The sequence below is a fragment of the Melozone crissalis genome, unplaced genomic scaffold (assembly GCF_028551555.1).
Source record: "Melozone crissalis strain CALT ecotype California unplaced genomic scaffold, PUWL_Pcris_2 ptg000005l_1, whole genome shotgun sequence".
Classification (NCBI taxonomy): domain Eukaryota; kingdom Metazoa; phylum Chordata; class Aves; order Passeriformes; family Passerellidae; genus Melozone; species Melozone crissalis.
This window is the reverse complement of record NW_026535783.1, coordinates 40675247-40694273: the sequence shown is the minus strand read 5'-3', so window position 1 is coordinate 40694273 and position 19027 is coordinate 40675247. Positions and strand designations below refer to the sequence as shown.

Genomic DNA, 19027 nt, shown 5'->3' with positions numbered 1-19027 from the left:
AAAAAAAAATCTTACTGTAGGCCACAAAACATTTATTGTGATATTGCAGGAATCCCAGAGACTTGCAGTCCAAGAACTTCTGACAAGAGATGAAAATGCAGAGCTGCAAATATTCATCTTAGCCTCATTCTCCAGCTACCAGAGGGATATTGATCTGAGAAGGAAATTTCCCTTTCATTCACTATTTCTTCATCTGTCACTATAATAGGAGAAAAATTAAGGTGATTTTTTTTCTGTGCTTAAGATTGTCTCTGCTGACCTCTTCACAGATGGGAGATTGGGAATTGGAGCACTTGCAGTCTTACCTGTGGGGTTGGTTTGCAGACACGAGATGTCTTCTGTTTTCATCTACTATCAAGAGAGACCAATGAGACTGTGATTTTGGCAGATGAATTGTGCTCTAAACCCAAGCCATCCCTTGTGCAAGCCTGTAATCGCTTTGACTGCCCACCCTCCTGGTATCCTACAGAATGGCAAGAGGTAAGAATTTATGTGTAACCTCATTTTATGACTGCCTAAAGTCCTCATTGCACACATTTCAGTGCTCAAAGGGCTGGAGCACCCCTCCTATGAAGACAGGCCGGTCACCTGCAGTAGAGAGGGCTCCAGGGAGAGCACAGAGCAGCCTTACAGCTTATCAGGTGTGCCCACAAGAAAGCTGAAGAGGGACTTTTGACAAGGGCATGTAGCAATGGGGCAAAGAGTAGTGGATTTAAACTGAAAGAGGGTAGATTTAGTTTAGTTATTAGGAAAAAAAATGTTTTAGTGTATGGGTAGTGAGGCAGTGAAGCATGTTGCTCGAGGCAGATGGTGGATGCCCCATTCCTGAAAGTGTTCGAGGCCAGGTTGGATGTAGCTTTGAGCAACCTGGTCTAATGGAAGGTGTCCTTTGCCTAGTGGAGGGCAGGGGGGTGGGGTGGAACTAGAAGAACTTTTAGGTTCCTTCCAACACAAACCATGCTGTGATTCTATGGTTTAACTTTAGCCCATCAACAGGAATCATTAATCATTCTGACAAGCCATTTAAAAAATGCTAAGTGTGCATTTTTTGTTCTTAAAAAATGCATCTGTGTTTCCAGAAGTAAACAATGACTGTAGCTATTTCTAATGCAAAGTTATTGGAAAATCTTAACAGCTGGCTATAGATTTCAAACAAAAATATCTGGAATATATTGGTCAGCTGCAGGGACTGGACTTGAGTGAGCTATGTCTAGGTTTCTAGGAATACTTAACTAGAAGGATTAAGGATAAAAGAGTCTTTAAAGCATTTTGAGTGCCTCATATGTTCTCAGATAATAATTTCGTTTAGTACAAGATACATTCCTCATGCTTCAGATTAAGAAATGAGTGTTAAACACTTCCCGCTGGGAGATGCGTGGTTTATTACACTAATTATAAAAATTCCTGTCTACACAATGGGTCTTTACAAGGCTTTCCATTTTCAGAAAGCACTCTGAAATGACTTAATTTGCTGAAATCTGGTTGCAAATACTTGTGTAATTCAAAAGACTTAAAGATGTTTCTTTAAATGGTTGTAATACTACAGTTTTAATAACACGACTGCGGGAGGAAAGGATCTTTTAAATATTTCTGTGTCTTAACTAAATGCACTAGAATCTTTATCATTTTCAGTGGTGTGCTTCTGAAGCAGCTTTTAAGCTTTCATTTTACAAGGTCCTATAAATATCTGTCCTGCTTACCTGAAATGGAAGAGATCCATTAGTAAATCTTCATCCACCTTTGTTTTATTACTGAATAAGTGCTAAAGTGTCAGTCCTAGCATTCTTCATTTGCTCCAGTGCTGTCTTTGCTTCAAAGATAATTAGAACAATGACTTTAAAACAAAGTCAGCATGGGAAAATTGGTAGCATTTTCTTATATTTTCCTTTCTATTTCTAATCCACATGATAAAATGTCTCTTCTAAATCTTCAAGTGTCCGGCCTTAAAAGAAACTGAGAGACTGTATGAGAAAAAAGCATTTACTCCTTTTGCAGGTGCTTTATCTTACTGTGGAATCTTAGCAGAGAATTAATTTTTGACAGTAAGGAAAAAATTAAAAAATTTTAAATTTAAAAATTAAAAAATAAAAAATTTTACACTGCTCTCTATTCAGGGTACACCACTATATTGTGGTATACCTTGAATAGAGAGCAGTGTAAAATTAAACCACATGGGAGACAATGGAAAGGAACTTGGGGCTCCTGGCTGATGGCAAGTTGAACATTGGTCAGCAGTGCCCTGGCAGCCAGGAGGGCCAGCCCTGTCCTGGGGTGCATCAGGCACAGCATCACAGCTGGGCAAGGGAGGGGATTGTCCTGCCCTGCTCTGAGCTGGGGCAGCCTCACCTCCCGTGCTGGGGGCTGGTTTGGGGGCCACAGCATGAGAAAGAAATTAAACTATTGGAGAGAGTCCAAAGGAGGGCAGTGAGGGCATGAAAGGCCTTGAGGGGAAGCGCCATATGAGGAGTAGCTGAGGTCACTTGGTCTGTTCAGCCTGGAGGAGACTGAGGAGAGCCCTCATTGCAGTCTACAATTGCCTTGTGAGGGGCAAAGGAGGGGCAGGCACTGATCTCTTCTCTGTGGTGACCAGTGAGAGGACCCAAGGGAATGGCCTGGAGTTGTGTAAGGGGAGGTTTAGGTTGGATATCAGGAAAAGGTTCTCCCCCCAGAGGGAGACTGGGCACAGGAACAGCTCTCCAGGGCAGTGGTCACAGCACCAGCCTGACAGAGTTCAGGAAGTGTTTGGAGAGTGCTCTCAGGCACATGGTATGACTCTTGGGGCTGTCCTGTGCAGGGACAACACTATGTAAGTGAATAAAGTCCAAGAAGCAAGAAAAGATATGTTTTGTCTTATCTCTGGCAGAGCTAGAAGGGCAAAGAGACTTCCTGAGATTTACTGATTGACGGTAGGAACATACTTTGTGATACTCATAGTGAGTGACCCATTTGGTATCTTGTGTATGATATGATAAAAGTCCTTAGGTAACATTGGAATAATACTTTTAATCATATTTTTCTTCCTCCTCAGGAATGAATTCTCCTAAAACGAGAGGCTGATAGACATTTTCTTCTGTTGAAAACTAATGTTTTTGTTGCTTAATTTTTGGAAGCCTTTGAGCTTTGTACCATTCAAAATAAGTAAGACAAAAGCTAATTTTACACATTAAAAGAAACCAAATGTAAAAATGTCTGTCTGCACTTCCTTTCTGTCTTTCAAAGAAAATGTTTAGCCTAAATATTCATGCTAACATTAAAGTTCATGCAGCTCTTTATCTCAGAGAGAAGGGCCTTTCATGACTGCAAGATTTTTTAAAACACTCCCTTTTTAACTGCTTAAGTATACTTTTTAATACTTCTCCATATTATTGTCTGTTTCTCTTGAATAATTGCCATGTCACAAGCTATAAGCAACTCCTGGTCATGTCAATGTAATGCAAGCTCCCCCTTTCCTTTGCTAGAAGAAATGAGAAAAGGAGTTGAGCTGGCTGAACTGAGCAGAACTGGGAGTCTCTTACCAGCCTCAGGAAAAGGATCCTCGGGAAAAAGGGCTAAGCAACTTAAATTTACAAAAAATATTCAGGAAAACTACTAAATTTGGTTACTCAAAATTTCCTGCCCTGCTTAAGTAGAAAAGTGGATGTAGAGAGGGATATTTACATTAAAGACAGAAGGGAGGTGTATTCTCTGGATATGAATAATCTCAATTTACTTATCTACTGCTGGACAAGACTTTTCCACTCTTTCTGACATGGTTAGTGTCAGAGCGCAGACACAGGTGTTACTATTTAAATTCTCCACATCAAATGCAATTGTCTCAGTTTCCAGGTGGAGACGACAAATTTCCCACCTCCATACTTCAATGCTGACTCACTGACTGTTTCAATGTCTTTTGAAAGAATACCTTAAAACAGAACACTTCAGAAGTACTGAAACAGTTTCTCTAAACACTAGCAAATTAAGCTGCTCCCCTTTTCCAAAATAAATTTGACATTTTTAAAAACAGTCTACTTCGAGGTCTCTGAAATTTTTGTTTTATGTTTTGTATTTGGCCAAGACCAAGTGTTGATTTCTACCCTAATTCACAAGTAATTTTTGCAGCAAGGAGGGTGGTGAGGGTATGGTGTGAGGTGGCTGTCTCTTTTCTCTCAGTGTTCACAGACCTGTGGTGGTGGTGTCCAGAAGCGAGATACACTTTGTAAGCAGCGCCTGGCCGATGGAAGCCTGTTAGAGCTGCCAGAAACCTTCTGCCCCACACCAAGGACCATTACACAACAAGCCTGCAAAAATGAGGATTGTCCCAATGAATGGCTTCTCTCTGACTGGACACAGGTATACTATTTGTTTGCATGAGCATTGTGCAGATCTTGGAGATGAAGTTCCGAAGCCAGTTGGGATAGAGGACCCAAATAAGGTCAGACTTCACAAAGCATGTTATGTCCAGTTTTGTCCTGTAATCTGTCCTCACCATCCTGGTTAGGGATGCTATCACTAGCTCCATGTTCCTCTGTGGTGTCTGCCTCCACAGATGTGCTTTAGCCATCTGACCAAACCTTTAAGGCCTTTCTGGTGTAAACAATAAATCCCTTGCTCCAAACAATGAATCCCTGCCTCTGTCCCTGCCTATGCTTATTATTTCATCCAAGGCATTGATGAAGAGTAATCTTTATTACCCTAGGCTACATGCTCTTTGTTGCCAAAATCTAGCTGTTCTCATCTCAATAGTCTTTTCCTCTTGGGGTCACTCCAGCCCTTTCCTGTGATGAAGACAATAGAAAATAAGAGGAAGGGAGGGAACAGGAGAGGAAGGGAATGGAGAGGGGAAGGGAAAGGGAAAGGGGAAGGGAGGAGAAATATTATAAAAATATAATTTTGCTTTATAAGGTCAAAGCAAGGGCAAAGGTTCATGGCAGTCAGCATGAAAATGATTCCACATCTTGCAGTCTCTGCCACCACTCTTCCAGTCCTCTTTCATGGAAGGTAGTGGAAATTGTCTTGCGGAAGTTGTAAAAGAAATGCCAACCACCCTACAGAGCTGTCCCACCTGCACCCTCTTTATGGGGATCTGCCTGGGCATTTTACTCAAATTAGTGTATGTTTTCATAAAGTCTTCCGCCAGGAGACACATAGCCATTCTGGCAGTGAAGATGGTAATTACAGTGCTTTACCCATTTTCTAGTTCCTTTTACAGACTGCTGCTTTGTTTCAGTGCAAAGACACTGTCTGTATTTCTTTTTCCACAATGCTATATGCATAAATATGAAACTGAATAATCATGATAAAGTCCATCAAACCATGTCCACCTGTGCAACAAGCACTGCAGTCTGGTATTAGAGGGTTTATACCATTCTGTGTAGACCATGTATAGTAACTACAAGGCTGAGGTAATTAATTGGTGACTAAAATATTCATCCCTTTATTATTCCTAAAGGGATTTTCAACAGCAAAGCTTAAAGATTAAGCTTAGGCTGGATTTTATCTGGCCCAGAATGCAACTGTGATCTGCAGCTCCGTGAGGTCTACTCCTGGACATGAGCTGGAGTTTTTCCAGCCAGCAGACACAGACACATAGAAACAAAGCTTAAAGACTGGCTTCGAACTGTAGCACGGTACCATTAAAACAAGAGACACCATCTGACAGAAAAGAAGTGGCAACAAGAGCATGGAAAGAAATTAAGCCTTACAGGACAGAAAATAAGAAGTAATTCATCTCCTTACTATGCCTGCACTGTTCGTAGCTGCATGGTCAGATGCTGCTCTGTTTTATTCTGCTGCAACCAACATTTTGAAAACTGCAACTGCTTTATCCTGTGGTGTGTGTATGCAATGTGGATATGGGAGCTGAGGAAGGAAGTGTGTTTTCATGGACCACCTTTTTCATTTCTCCTAATGTTTCTCATCCTGTTCCTAGTGTTCAGTGAGCTGTGGAGAAGGCACACAGAGTCGAAATGCTATTTGCAGAAAGATGCTGAAAACCGGGGGCTTTGTTATCATCAATTCCTCACTCTGCCTCCCTTTGCCATTCTCATCCTTGATCAGGCCCTGTTCACTAGGCCCCTGTGCACGTAAGTGGAAAAGGTGTTTGGCAGTGTCTGGGGAAAAGGGATTGGAAGTGCTTCACTAAGAAATCCATGCTATTTCCTGCTTCACAGCCTGCTTTCACGCTAGTATTACTCAGTCTTGTGGAGTGGGTTTTTTTGTCCGTAAATAAGTCAAGCCAGTGGAGAAGTGCTGCAGATTTCACTAATGGAGCTGGATATGAGCCAGTGTGCTGGAAGGGAACTACTAGTTTCTGGAAGAACTCGCTCAAAATTCTGACCAAAATCTAGATCTTAATTTCGCAGCTGGAATGTAGAGGCTCAGAGACACAGCACAGCAGCTGGAGGGCTGGAGCAAATAAACTGTCTGCTAGAACAGCTGCAAGGAAAATGGTTGGTAAGGGATTTTGCCAACGATCATTTAGAAACCTGTTATTTCATTATGTCACTCCAAATCCTCTATGACCTGAGACTGCTAATGAACCATGCAACACAAGTTAGATTTACGTTGGTAGTTCATGCATTTGTTTTTGCCCATCACAAGTCCCCTGTATACTCTTCCCTAGTTTACAGTAAGCCAACTGGATATGTGAAAGTCAGCCTAGCTTCAGCTTGCCTCTGAAACTGCTGAATGTAAGGGTATGTAGGGAGAAAAGATCTGATGTTTAGAACTAAAGTTTAGACCAAATTTTACATGGTATTTACTAGTAATATGCCTATGCAGCTTAATTTAGTGCTTCATACTAAAGATCTCTGACACAGAGATCAGGAAACCAGAAGAACTCGCTGAACTAGTGAATTTTAATAGTATTTACCACGTTTTTAAGCCTAGCCCAGAGAGTTTTTTCCTGTCCAGCATTACACCTTGAGGCAGCAAGACTCTCATTCTACCTTGCTGTTGTGAGCTGCAAGATCACATTGCCTTTGAAGGTTTTAAATGATAAACACTTGTCTATTCAGTGCATTTCTTAAATAACAGTCTTTGTTTAAGTACTTTAACAAGAACTATGTTTCTGCTGAAGTTTTCTCTCTCCCGTAAAGATTTATCCCTGGATATTTGGTTTCTGCATATACTCTAGGCTACTTTCACATTCCTGGAGTGTGTCTTGTTATTCCTCCTACTTTGATTGTTTTAGTTTAACGTCCAGCAACTGGTGTCCAGCTTCTGCCATTACTGTCTAATGGGCCAAATGCTGCCCACAACAATGTAAACGAATTGCTTTGTTTAATGGTATCATATGCTAATCATATAATGATATTTCAGGGCACAACAGACCAGCTCATAAGCAAAGCCCCTATATAATGGCTGTAAAGCAAGTTTACATCCAGACAAGGAAGCAGAAGAAACTGCACTTCATTGTGGGTGGATATGCCTACCTGCTGCCCAAAACTTCTGTTATTCTCCGATGCCCTACCAGGAGATTCCGGAAATCAATGATCACTTGGGAGAAGGATGATAAGAGGCTTGTCAGTTCAGCTCACATCACCATTGCACCCTTCGGGTACATGAAAATCCATCATCTGAAACCTTCAGACACTGGGACATACACCTGCACAGCAGGGCCAGCCCGGGAGCATTTCATAATTAAACTGATTGGAAGCAACAAAAAGATCATTGCTGAGCAGCCAGCTGGTATTAGGGAGGAAGAGGCCATGAGAAAGGCTGGCTTAAACGATGCCTTGAGAACAGAGGATAAACATCTCAATGGGATTTTCTTCAATGGCAGCAAGGCTGAAAAACGAGGGCACCTTGCTAACCCCAGCAGATGGTATGACAATATTGTCTCGAGGCTGCTACAGCTCAAGGGCTGGCCAGCAGAAAGTCTGGAGTCCTGGGAAGCCCAGGAGTCTGTGGAGAGAAATGCATCCTCAGAACAGGACCAGAGCCAGGAGCATAGCTTGCCATTTACTGTGGTCACAGAGCAGAAACGCTTGGATGATATCATAAGAAATTTGTCTCGACAGCCTGAGGAGCTTAAAGATATCTACACTGAATATCTTGTTGTGCACCTGGCTCATGAGGCTTTCAGGAGCTACTTGGACCATCAGGAATCTGTCCTCAAAGCACCAAGGCGAAAAGTTGATTCAGCCTCAGTGGAGTACCCTTTCCACAGACGTGTTTCTGGATTTACCAGCTCCCTGAGGACATCATCTGCTGAAACATTTATTCCCACTTCTGTAGACCTGGCCAATGGTTTGCACAGGCCTCATCAAAAGCCTGCCATCCTCCGAAAGATTTCAGCAGCACAACAACTTTCTGCTTCAGAGGTTGTCACCCACCTGGGACAGACAGTGGTCCTAGCAAGTGGCACACTGAGTGTGCTGCTTCACTGTGAAGCAGTGGGAAACCCAAAGCCCACCATCAGCTGGGCTAAGAATGGAGAGGAAGTGAAATACAATGATAGGTAAAGCATGTTATTTAACTTTTAGGAAAATAATTGATATTTTGACTCATCACTTGCCATGTGTTACTGCCTATCAGTCCCGTGAACAAAACCATGTTTTGCTGTAGTCTGATTTCATAACAGAAAGAAGGGCAAGTGCATGTAAATGGGTTAAGCAGAGCACTGTAAATCTTCAGCAAGGTCTGGATGCCAGGTCAGACTGGTGTGGCAGACAGGAACCGTACTTCTGTTTGAGTAAGTAAAAAATAAGGGATTGTAAAGTACTAAAGGACATAAGTGCCTAATACAGTCAACAGAGCACTCTGTATCCAGAAACTGGGAGTCTTAGTTTATTTTCCCATCTGATGAAGATTGATACAGAGATAAGAAAACTGGTCATTGGTTGTTGCTATTATCCTCTGTTGGAGCTGAAATTGCATTTCTCCTAGTGCTACAGGAGGGCTTGACATACATGGTTGTGGTAAGAGAAGATGGAGGAGATGAGTTTTTTGCCTTCCACATATATATCCATGCATTAAACTGCCCCAGGATAAGATCAAAAGGGCATTACAGTCACCATTTACTGTGTATGTTCTGATGAAGGCTGTAAATTGTGGAACCACACGTCATGGCTGTCTGCAGCTTTGCTGTGGTCTCAACAGATGGATCATTTAGCATTTGTCTTCTCATGTGAATTGGTGAATCCTAACCTGTTTAAATTCCAGTATGCTGGTCCCAGGTGTGACCTGAGAATTTGACATAACAAAATGCTTTTATCAGTATACCACAAAAACTATGCTGTTTTTCCTTCAGGTGGCCTTTACTTTCTGATCCCTCCACATTACTCATTTGTGTGGAAGAGCACACAGAGAGAGATTATTTTCAGTATAAGTTGTATGTTTAACTGTCTTGATAACATACGTTCTTCCCATGTGTATGCTTGGGATTTTATATTTTGGTTCTGTCCTGTGAGAAATCATCATATAAGAACAGGAAAAGACTGTAGTAGGCAGTAATAATGAACAACACAGTACAACAAAGTTGTCCAGGGTTCTGCTAGCAACTCCTTCTGCACAAGATACTGACCTCAGCTAAGACATACACATTTAGTCATGAGATCATGGGAAAAGATGGAGTCAAGACAAAAATTAATTTCCAGTGTGGTGCCCTTGGATCATCCAGTAAAATCTTGATTTAGGTAAAATTGCCCCTTCTATACAGTTATGAAATTATTTTCTTAACTTCTTCTTTATTTTGACTGTTGAATCAAAGAAAAAGTAATTGCTTTCTATAATGATCTGAGTTTCCTGGTTCTTGTCTCTCTGTCTGAAGGCTAATAAGTATATTAAATTGAACACAAAAAAAAAACCCAAAAAAAGGTAACTTTTGAAGGGATAGAGGTCACTGAGAACAAGAATGTACCTCTGGTGGAAATCACATACAGTCATAAGCATGACTTGGACATACAGAATCCCTTCATTTGGATATATTCCTGTGAAAATATCTGTAGGCCACCCCCAGAACAAGTTTCATATATAATTTTTCATCTATTGGGTATGTCCTATTAGAATTGGGCCATTAAGTTGAGGATTTTTGTCTACTTGAAATTACTGTAACTTCTGTGGCATCCATGAAAGGGAAGGGATGTTACACAAAATTGACCTATGAGGAATGCTGAACACCACAGTCATGAGAAATTGGCAAGTTTATGTCACACCCTATAATCCTTCATGGTATCACAACATGTAGATTAATTTAGCTGGTAAGATACACTTATATGATTCCTGAAGTTTTATTTCAGATTTTTTTCATATATAATTTCACAATACTTTTTCAATCCTTTTTTCTTTCTCATTCAGTTTGGCTGAAATAGCCTTGAATGTTGTGTTTTGTTTCTGAATTACCAGTCAGTTGTCTGTGCACTCAAAATTTCTATCAAAAAGTCAGAGGCAAGTACCATTTCTTTTCCAGTTAGTGGTATAAATCATTGACAACTCTTCTTTAAATATTGAGGCAGTTTCTGCTTTATGAACTTCCTTCTGTGCTCATCATTTATAGTTCCCCTGGGCTGGTGTGTGGGGGAAGAAATGACCAGGCTCTGAGCTTCAGGCACAACTCAACACTATATCTTTGGAGCTAATGGAAATTTAGAAATCATGACGTGTAAAAAAATTGTTCTGTGGATTTTTTTGCTGGATTCTTTAAGATCAGTATTCTGGTTTTGGCTTAGAATGCTCTGGCTGCCTGTCAGTCAGCTGTGCCAATGGAAGTTGCAGTTTAAGCAGACTTAGAGTGTACTGCTGTAAACTGCAAGGTCACAGATGTAAATGTGTGGTGGTGTCTGGTATGTTTGAACTGTCCTTCCGCTCTGCAGTTTGTTTTCTTTGTACTTTGCCAACCATTGAATGGAGAAGAGGATTTGCCAGCCCACTTCTATCTTAATGGGAATAAGGAAATAATTTCTTGTACCAGTATCAGAGAGAGACCCTTCTTCTGAGAATGGCCAGAGAGCAGTGCTGAAGTTCCTCAGGTCACACCCTACTGAATATACTGAGATTTCAGAAGTACTTGGTTGCTATGGCAATTCTTAGAGTACAGGCTGCCAGTTTTAGGTTGGGTGACAGCTGCCTGTTTTGTGTACCCAAGCCACTGAGATAAAGGCATTCACTTTTACACATTGCGGCCGTGGATTTTGTCTGAGCCAGTGATGTCCAATAATGATGGTTGATATATGGCTCTATTCTCATTGCCCCATTCCATGAGCTGTTTCATCCACCCAGAAGTATGACTCCTACTGCATGGCTATCCTTGCAAAAATTAATTTTCTTTGGCTTAATCTAGGTACAGTCACAAAAAGATGCAACCTAGGCCCCCAAAAAATGCTGGTTCTCAGTTACTCAGTAGAATGAAAACATATGACACAAATAGCTGCAACAGTTGAAAATATCTCTGCTTCCAGTGAAAGATCCCCAACTTGTGTCTGCCTATTCAGTCTGAGTGCTTATTTACAGAAAAGTCCACACTCTCTCTTAAGGTTAAAGAGTCAAGTTAACACCAGCATGGGATCTGAATGCCATTTCAGAGTCTACTAGTATCCATACCAAAGTTTTTTGACTGCTGTGTATGTTGGAAAATGTTTTATTTTAAAGAAAATTCAGATTAAATTCCTTAGGAAACAGTTTTGAAAGTGAAAAATTTTTGAGGAATTTATGCACTGTTTAATAAGCCTTGCAAGTATGCCGCAATTTCTGTCACTGGGGATCCATTAGTGCTTGATAATTCAACTTCTCTAAAACAGGCATAAATTTTATAAGAGGACATGAAGCAGCATGTGAACAGTAAGTGGTATGGAGTTAGGTGTTTGCGAGGTGTTTGTTAGGTGTTTGTCTGATTTAGTCATTGATATATGTCCTGCAAAATATGTCTTTGTCTTGGAGGCAATGCAGTGTGGAGCAACTGAGATGAGACTGATTAAATGTTTAGCTGTATTATTTTCAGTCCATAAATGAGATTCTGAAGACATGCTGGTGACATAAAGAATTGCTACAGCTGGTTGGTTTTTTTCTCAGCCCTGACAAGCAGCTCAATACCAAACAAAAATAGCAATCTATGAGCAAATAGGGAATTCAGCCAAAATAATTCTATACAATGAGGAATGATAAAAGATCTGCTTTCAAGAAAAGCAGCTATGCCAAATTGTGATGCACAAATAACAGAATTATGGAAAAGAAGATTACATTATGTTTGTTTGTGGAAAAGGACATTAAAACTTGCGTTGAGAGGATAGGAGGATGTGTTGGAGTTTTATTTTTTAAAAAAGGCAAGTACCTACCTGGACTACCTCTATTTTTAAAATATTTGTGCTGGATCTTGAGATGCCTTAAGCTGACAGAGAGATGTTTATGTCAGGATAGGTGATTAATAACAAATTATGCATCCTCGTGTTTTATAACATGCAGTATTAGGCAAGATCTTTCCTCAGCCTGAAGATGTCAGAAACATTAATTAAAACTATTTTAGGGGTCTTGCAAGCATTAGTTTGTTGTAGACTGAAGGTCTGCCTGCATACTATATTTGTAGACATGCAGACAGAACACACACAACTTTTAAATGTTACAGACTGTTCTAATTTGAGACAACTTCTGAAGATTTAATGAAGTCCACGTAATGATTGAAGCAGTCGGTGTTAAACTAAAAATTTATGTGTGAGATAGAGATGCATGCTAACATTAGTTCTGCAAGTAAAAAAAAATCTGTTAGTTGCTGTCACCATTAGCAGTGACTATCTAGTCAGCCCTGCTTATGACTAAGAAGTAAGAAAAACATCCTTGACAGCAAAAGTGGGAAGGCAATTATTTCAGCCATTGGTGGTTTTTTTAACTGTGAAAGCACAGATGCAATTTTAAAAGTATTAATGTTTGTTTTGCAAATGTGCATTTTTCTAAGCATTTATAAAACTTGTTTAAAAACAGGCATCTCTTTTATTGATAATGACTATTTTTCTTATTAGTCACAAAAGGGTAAAAAAATAATGTTTCTCTGGAGCTTTTCTCCTATAATAGATTTTGCTGGGTGGCCCTAATCTGGTTTGGTTTAGAGATCTACCACCCACAGTGTTGTACAAAACCAAATATCCGTGGCTTATTCGTCCATGAGACAACAGTTTTTATTGTGGTGATGGGAGTGTAAAGAAACTCATCAATTCCAGGATCTGTGAGCAGATTTCTATTGCATGTGTTTTACAGGCATATCCCTCTCCCAGTTTCACCCTTGCCACCCACTGTCAATCACAGCCTCAATTAGAGTTTACAAGCAACAACTCCTGAAAGTTGCTGATGAGAACAGTAGATTTTATCTACAGTTCCAGCTAAAAAGAAAACTCAGAGAAAGGAGCAACAATCTTGAAACACAGTGTGATGAAAGCAAGAGTACATAAGCACAAACCCATGGACTGAATTCTTGCTGAAGTAGGTGTATACCAGTGATGCAGCGCCCAATTTCGGGGAGAAAGCTTAGCCAGGCTAGATCACTTTCTCCCTTGGGGCCGCGCCACCGAGTGCCCGCTCCCTGCCCAGTCACCGACCGGCAAGGGCAGCGGTGCAGCCAGAGGGTGGCCAACAGTTCTGACTGTGGGCAGATGGATTGGAGCATCGAGGGGTGAGATAGGGGAACAGGAAGGGTCCTTTGTATGTGTCTCCAAGAAGGCTTTATTCCAAAGGGGACAAAATACCTCTGAAGGGATGCCGTGACAGTAGAACAGTACTATTATATAGTTGTACTATAGTTACAACTTATAAAGGGAGGAGGTCTCAGAGGAGCAGACAACACAGTAACAAACATGGGGAGCAGAGGAGGAGCACAAGGCGGGATCACATCGCCTCAGAACCAATGAGGGATACATGGGGAGAAGAACACTCTCCCAGAACCTATAGGAATCCAGGGATTACATAGATGACACAGAGGGTTCTAGAACGAGAGGTTGGGATTCCACTTAAATGACAAGGCAGAGGGCAGGGCCACAATGATGGACATGGAAGGATCGGGAATTAGGGGTAGGTGTTTGCACGGAGAGACAGGAAAGGGGGCAAACAGCGTTGGGCTAAACCAACTGTGAGGGGGTTGCTAGGAACAAACCATGTAACATACTGAATATATTACAGCAATAAACAAAAGGATTATCACAACAAAGATGCACCACCACATCTCTCCCTTTGTTTAGTTTTTTTGAGGAGCTGTAGTGAGGAGTGGTAGGCATCAAACTTGGGTCTCTTCCCACCACTGCTGTGGTGGGGGAGACCTTCGGTGGACAGTCTTTCTTGATAGAACTCTTTTAGTGATGTTAATGACTGCAGAAAGAAGGAGAACTAAAACAACCCATAAAATAACTTTCACAATTAAGGACATCCACCTGGATGTGCCCCAGTTCTTAAATAGGTTTTGGAACCAGTGCCTGGTCTCTTCCCTTGATGGTGTGCATCATGTCCTTCATTTTGTTGACTAAGGCATGGATATTCTAGATTTTGTCTGTGATGTTAAAGCAACAGAGTCCTTCAAACTCTTCGCAGCCGTGCCTGTGCACTAGAAGAGTCTGAAGTCTATGGCCACACAATTTTGTAGTGTGGCCCGCCTGGTAGCTTCCTCATTCTCTAGGAGGTCACTAAGAGCAACTGAGGTCAAGTTGGCCTGTTTCACCCCCCAGCACTCTACGTGGCCCAATTCACCCAGCACTTTTGCTGCTGCTGCCCATGGTAAAAAGGCAGAGATGGCAGCTCTTTTTGGAAGTGATGAATGGACAATTTCAGAGTCGCAATGCTCATCAAATTCTTTAATGCTACATTTTTGGACTGCCAAATGGTTAGATTTAAATTGCCAATTTAAACTTTGTGTTTGCTTTGGCAAAAACAGGGACAGCTGTACGATGGCGCATGGGCCTCATATTAGATGAGAGGGCATTCCCACCCAGGCCCTTTGCCCACAAATTAAAAAGACAACTTTTGGCAGCTTGAGCAGTAACTGATTTTCACTTCATGAGATATTCAGGTGTGTAATGGATTGACACCATTTTGCTGCCTGAAACTCTTTTTTATGGATCTTAACAGAAGTATAAGATTTGGGGTAATAAGGGGGTTTAAAAATGAATTGAACACAATAGGGTGCAACAGAGGAACCAAGGAGTTCAAATTCAGTGGGCTCTTTTTCTAAATTGGCTAACTCAGAAGACCACCTGCACCATAAAACTAAAGGGTCTGTAATAGGAACGTAACATCAATAAACAAGGGGAGTATTTTTACTGATTTCATTGGTGAGGGCCTTGAGCTGAGTTGGATCCTGATTAAAGGAAAAGGGAATCCCCACCAGGCACATTGACATTGGGTCATCCACAGCAGCTATAGACAGACACAGATGGTCTTGTTGAAGTGCATGGGCAAGGGTAACCCAGACATTGTCCTTCAGCTGCAGGACAATCCATCTATCTGGGGACTGGTCCAGCAGCATCAGGAGCCACAGATGTCTCCACATTTTCATGACCAGAATGGATATTGCGTAAAGAAAATAAAAATAACATGTGGGAGACTCAACACAAACTTTCAGTAATCATGATATAAAGAAAGCATAAAATTCATAATTCCTCCCCTACTTCCCTGTGCCTTTTACGATTTGAGGCCACTGATACGTCAGTGGGATCGTTGGAAGGGGGTGGGGTGGTTGTGTTGCTGTCCTTGCCCCTGGATGGAATATGGGCTTGACACACTTGCATGGGATCCACCTAAGGCTCGAAAGAGTGGACACGCAAGCATATCCACACCCCCAGGTTATTAATTCGAAAAGCCCTCGGGTCTCAGGAATCTCTGGATCTTTTCACCATGACTGGCAACTGCTCTTTGAATTCTAGCATCTTATTTTGATGGAAATGTCTTGTTACTGGGGGATTCAGGTTCTCAATGGAGCATTTCAAGAAACTAATGGTGAACAGTGCCTTTGAGATCCTGATATGTGAGTATTTTATCTTAACATCCCTTCTCTGATGTTCTAACATTTTCTTCAGATTCTGATGAGCTCATTCTATTATTGCCTGGCCGGTGGGGGAGTATGGAATACCCATCCAATGTTGAACCCCCATTCCAGCAGGAAATCACTGGACACCCTGGAGGTATAGGCCAACCCATTGTCTGTTTTAATTACCCTGGGGATCCCAGGGTGGAGAAGGCTTGCACTAGGTGTTTCTGTGCATCTCCAACCTTCTTCCCGGTGTGGGCTGAAGCATAGACCACACCAGAGAAAGTGCCCACCGAAACACATACATCAGTCTTCCAAACTGGGGAACGTGGTTGACGTCTGTCTGCCACACCTTGCAACTTTGGAGTTCTCCCGGGTTCACCCCTGCCCCCATAGATAGTAATGAAGACTCCAGGCAGTTGGGGCATGGGGTCGCAATCGCTCTTACCTAGTCACACCTAAGATGGAACTGATGGACCAGACCAGGCACATTTTGATTGAAATGCTGATGGCTAAGTTTGGCCTGATGGAAGATGTTACCTTGGCCAGCCAGCTGCAATGGGGAGGCCAGGGCGTCAGCTCTTTGATTTCCCTCTGTGATGAAACCAGGGAGATCTCACGTGCATTATGTAAAATGATTGCTGTCTTGGGGGTAAACCAGCTCTAAAGGTTTTGAGAGCAACCTAAAAATCACTGCAACCAAGACCTCCCTCAGCACTGCGTGCTCTGCCCTAGATGTATGCCGAAGCAGTGACAATATTGATTGGCTCTGTGAATCTTTCAAAGACCCTGATGACTGCGTCCAACTCAACTGCTTGAGGGGAGCCCTCAACAATCTTAGCCTTGGCTTCCCACTGCTGAGTTTGGGGGTCCTTCCAAGTCATTACTGACTTGTGAGAACTCCCAGACGCGTTGGTTAAAATTGTCAGGGCCTTAAGAGTCTTACGGCTTTGTTTCTCTTTTGGGACCAAATTAAATTCCGTGTTAAAGAATTTGTGGCCCGGGTTATGGATGGATAATTTTCCAGGGTAGCTATCAAGGATGAATTGTAGATTTTCATTATCTCTTAACAGTTATTCTAAAGTCTCGTTAGTCAGTTTCCCAGTGGACAGCTTGATAGGTACATGAATACATGCGAAATCACACCCTGCCAACAAACGCATGTGCGCCCTGGCTTTGCTTATCAGCTGGGCCATCAGCTTTTGTGGCCATGTGATGCTCTTGGGCAACTGATGGCCGAGGAACACCCACTCTACGATTAAGAGGAGGTCCCTTTCACCTTTGTTCCACTGAAAAATCAAGCCATACAAGTGTGGCAGCTTCTCCAGGATGATAAAATGTAATGAAAGCTCCAGCCAGCAGCAAAGGGCCTGACAACTTTCCAGTGCCAGCTGGACCTCTCTCAGTGCGTCTTTTGCCTCCTGGGTCAGAAGCCTCGGGGCATGCATCTCCTCCCCACCTTTAATAAGTTGAAAAGAGGAGATAGATGTCCCATGATGAGCCCAGCCAGACACTGACCCAGTTCAAAGACCCGCACAACTGATGGAGATCCCTAAGGTCTTGGGCTTATCGTTGATCACCGCTTCTGTGGTGTCATCATTCGGTTGGTGATCTCAAGACCAAGATACCTCCAGGGTGGCAGCCTCTTCACTTTTTTTTGTTAAAACTCAAATCCTGACACCAACAAAGCAATAATGTGCCATCAAGAACCTGCGGAAGTATGTTGTCATTGGGAGCACACACTAGCACATCATCCATATAATGGTAGATGACGCACTCCCCTGCTCTGGCACGCAGTGGGGATAGGATTTTGGTGACATACCACTGGAAGAGGGAAGAGGAGTTCTTCATCCCTTGGGAAAGAATATGCCAGTGGCTAGCACCTCATGGGAGCCTCTCGGTTGATGGAAGGAACCAGGAACTCCAAACGTGGGGCATTGGCTGGGTGTAGAGAAATTTGAAAGAAACAATCTTTGATATCAATTACCGCCAATTTCCAATCTTGCGGGAGCATTGAGATGGATGGCATCCCTGGTTGCAGAGACCCCATGTCTTTGATGACTTCATTTGTTTTTTCTCAGATCGTGAAGGAGGCACCACTGTCCTTCCCCAGCTTTTTGATAATGAATACCAGGGAATTCCAAGGGCTGCTTGTTTCTATGATATTACCTTTTACTTTCGATGAGTTGAGTGAGTGCACTTAGTTTCTGTTTGCCCAGCACCCACTGATCTACCCAGACAGGTGTATCAGTGAGCCAGTTCAGTTTCTGAGTAGGGCACTCTTCATCAGTGGCCGCACTCAAAAAACCTGGGGAGTTGTAGGGATCTCAAGCCTGACTCCCCACTGGTTCATGGCGTGTCTCTCCCACAGAGTGAATTTGGAATTTAACTTAAATGGGCATACTTGAGCCAATTGCCCATCAGGTCCCGTAATTAGTACAATGCTCTTAGACTGCTTTGCCAATTAGATTCTCCCTACATCTTGAAACCCACTTGCCACATCTTGTAGCTCCCAGTGTGACAGCCATTTGTGTGGAGAAATGTCCGTCGTATCCGCCCCTGTGTCCGTCATCCCTTGTAGTTGTATAGAATGCCCTCTACTCTTAAGGCTGCACCAAATGAGGGGCTTGTCCTCTCCCACTGCCTTGGTATAATAAACTGAAAGGTCCAGGTCATCAAACAGCTGTTGAGCCAATGGAATGACCTGAATGATGACCTGGCCTTTCAGGAAGAGGCAGGGATGGCAGGGATAGACACAACATGGCAGGAGAATGAGATACCCCAGAGTAGGTGGTATAACTCCCAGCTCAATCTCGGTCTCAGGGGGTGTGTGTCTCGAGTCCCTTACAACAAGGTACTTACAACCCCGCCAGTAGAGACCTTTGACCCTTTGGCAAATCACAGTGTCCTATCCTGGGTCTACATGGATTTCATGCCAGTACGGTGAAGAAAACATCATAGATGGGGTTAATTCAAGCCGGAACAGCTTTGTCTTGTCCTGGGAAGTGAAAAAAACAGAGGGACCATCATTAAGGTTTTCATTAACAACCACCCTACGCTCTGCACAAGGCAGTTCCAAGCTCCCACACTAGTTTTTTGGAGGGTTGTTTC

The 19027-nt window shown here is 42.4% G+C and overlaps 1 protein-coding gene across 1 annotated transcript in view; it reads left to right on the top strand.

Moving 5' to 3' along the window:
• Positions 1-19027, top strand: part of ADAMTSL1 (ADAMTS like 1) — a 312537-nt gene that overhangs the window by 255012 nt on the left and 38498 nt on the right. Inside the window, exons 17-20 of the mRNA XM_054289501.1 lie at positions 270-480; positions 4150-4329; positions 5909-6062; positions 7300-8440. Coding sequence (XP_054145476.1) covers positions 270-480; positions 4150-4329; positions 5909-6062; positions 7300-8440 — 1686 coding nt within the window. The remainder of the gene's footprint in view (positions 1-269; positions 481-4149; positions 4330-5908; positions 6063-7299; positions 8441-19027) is intronic.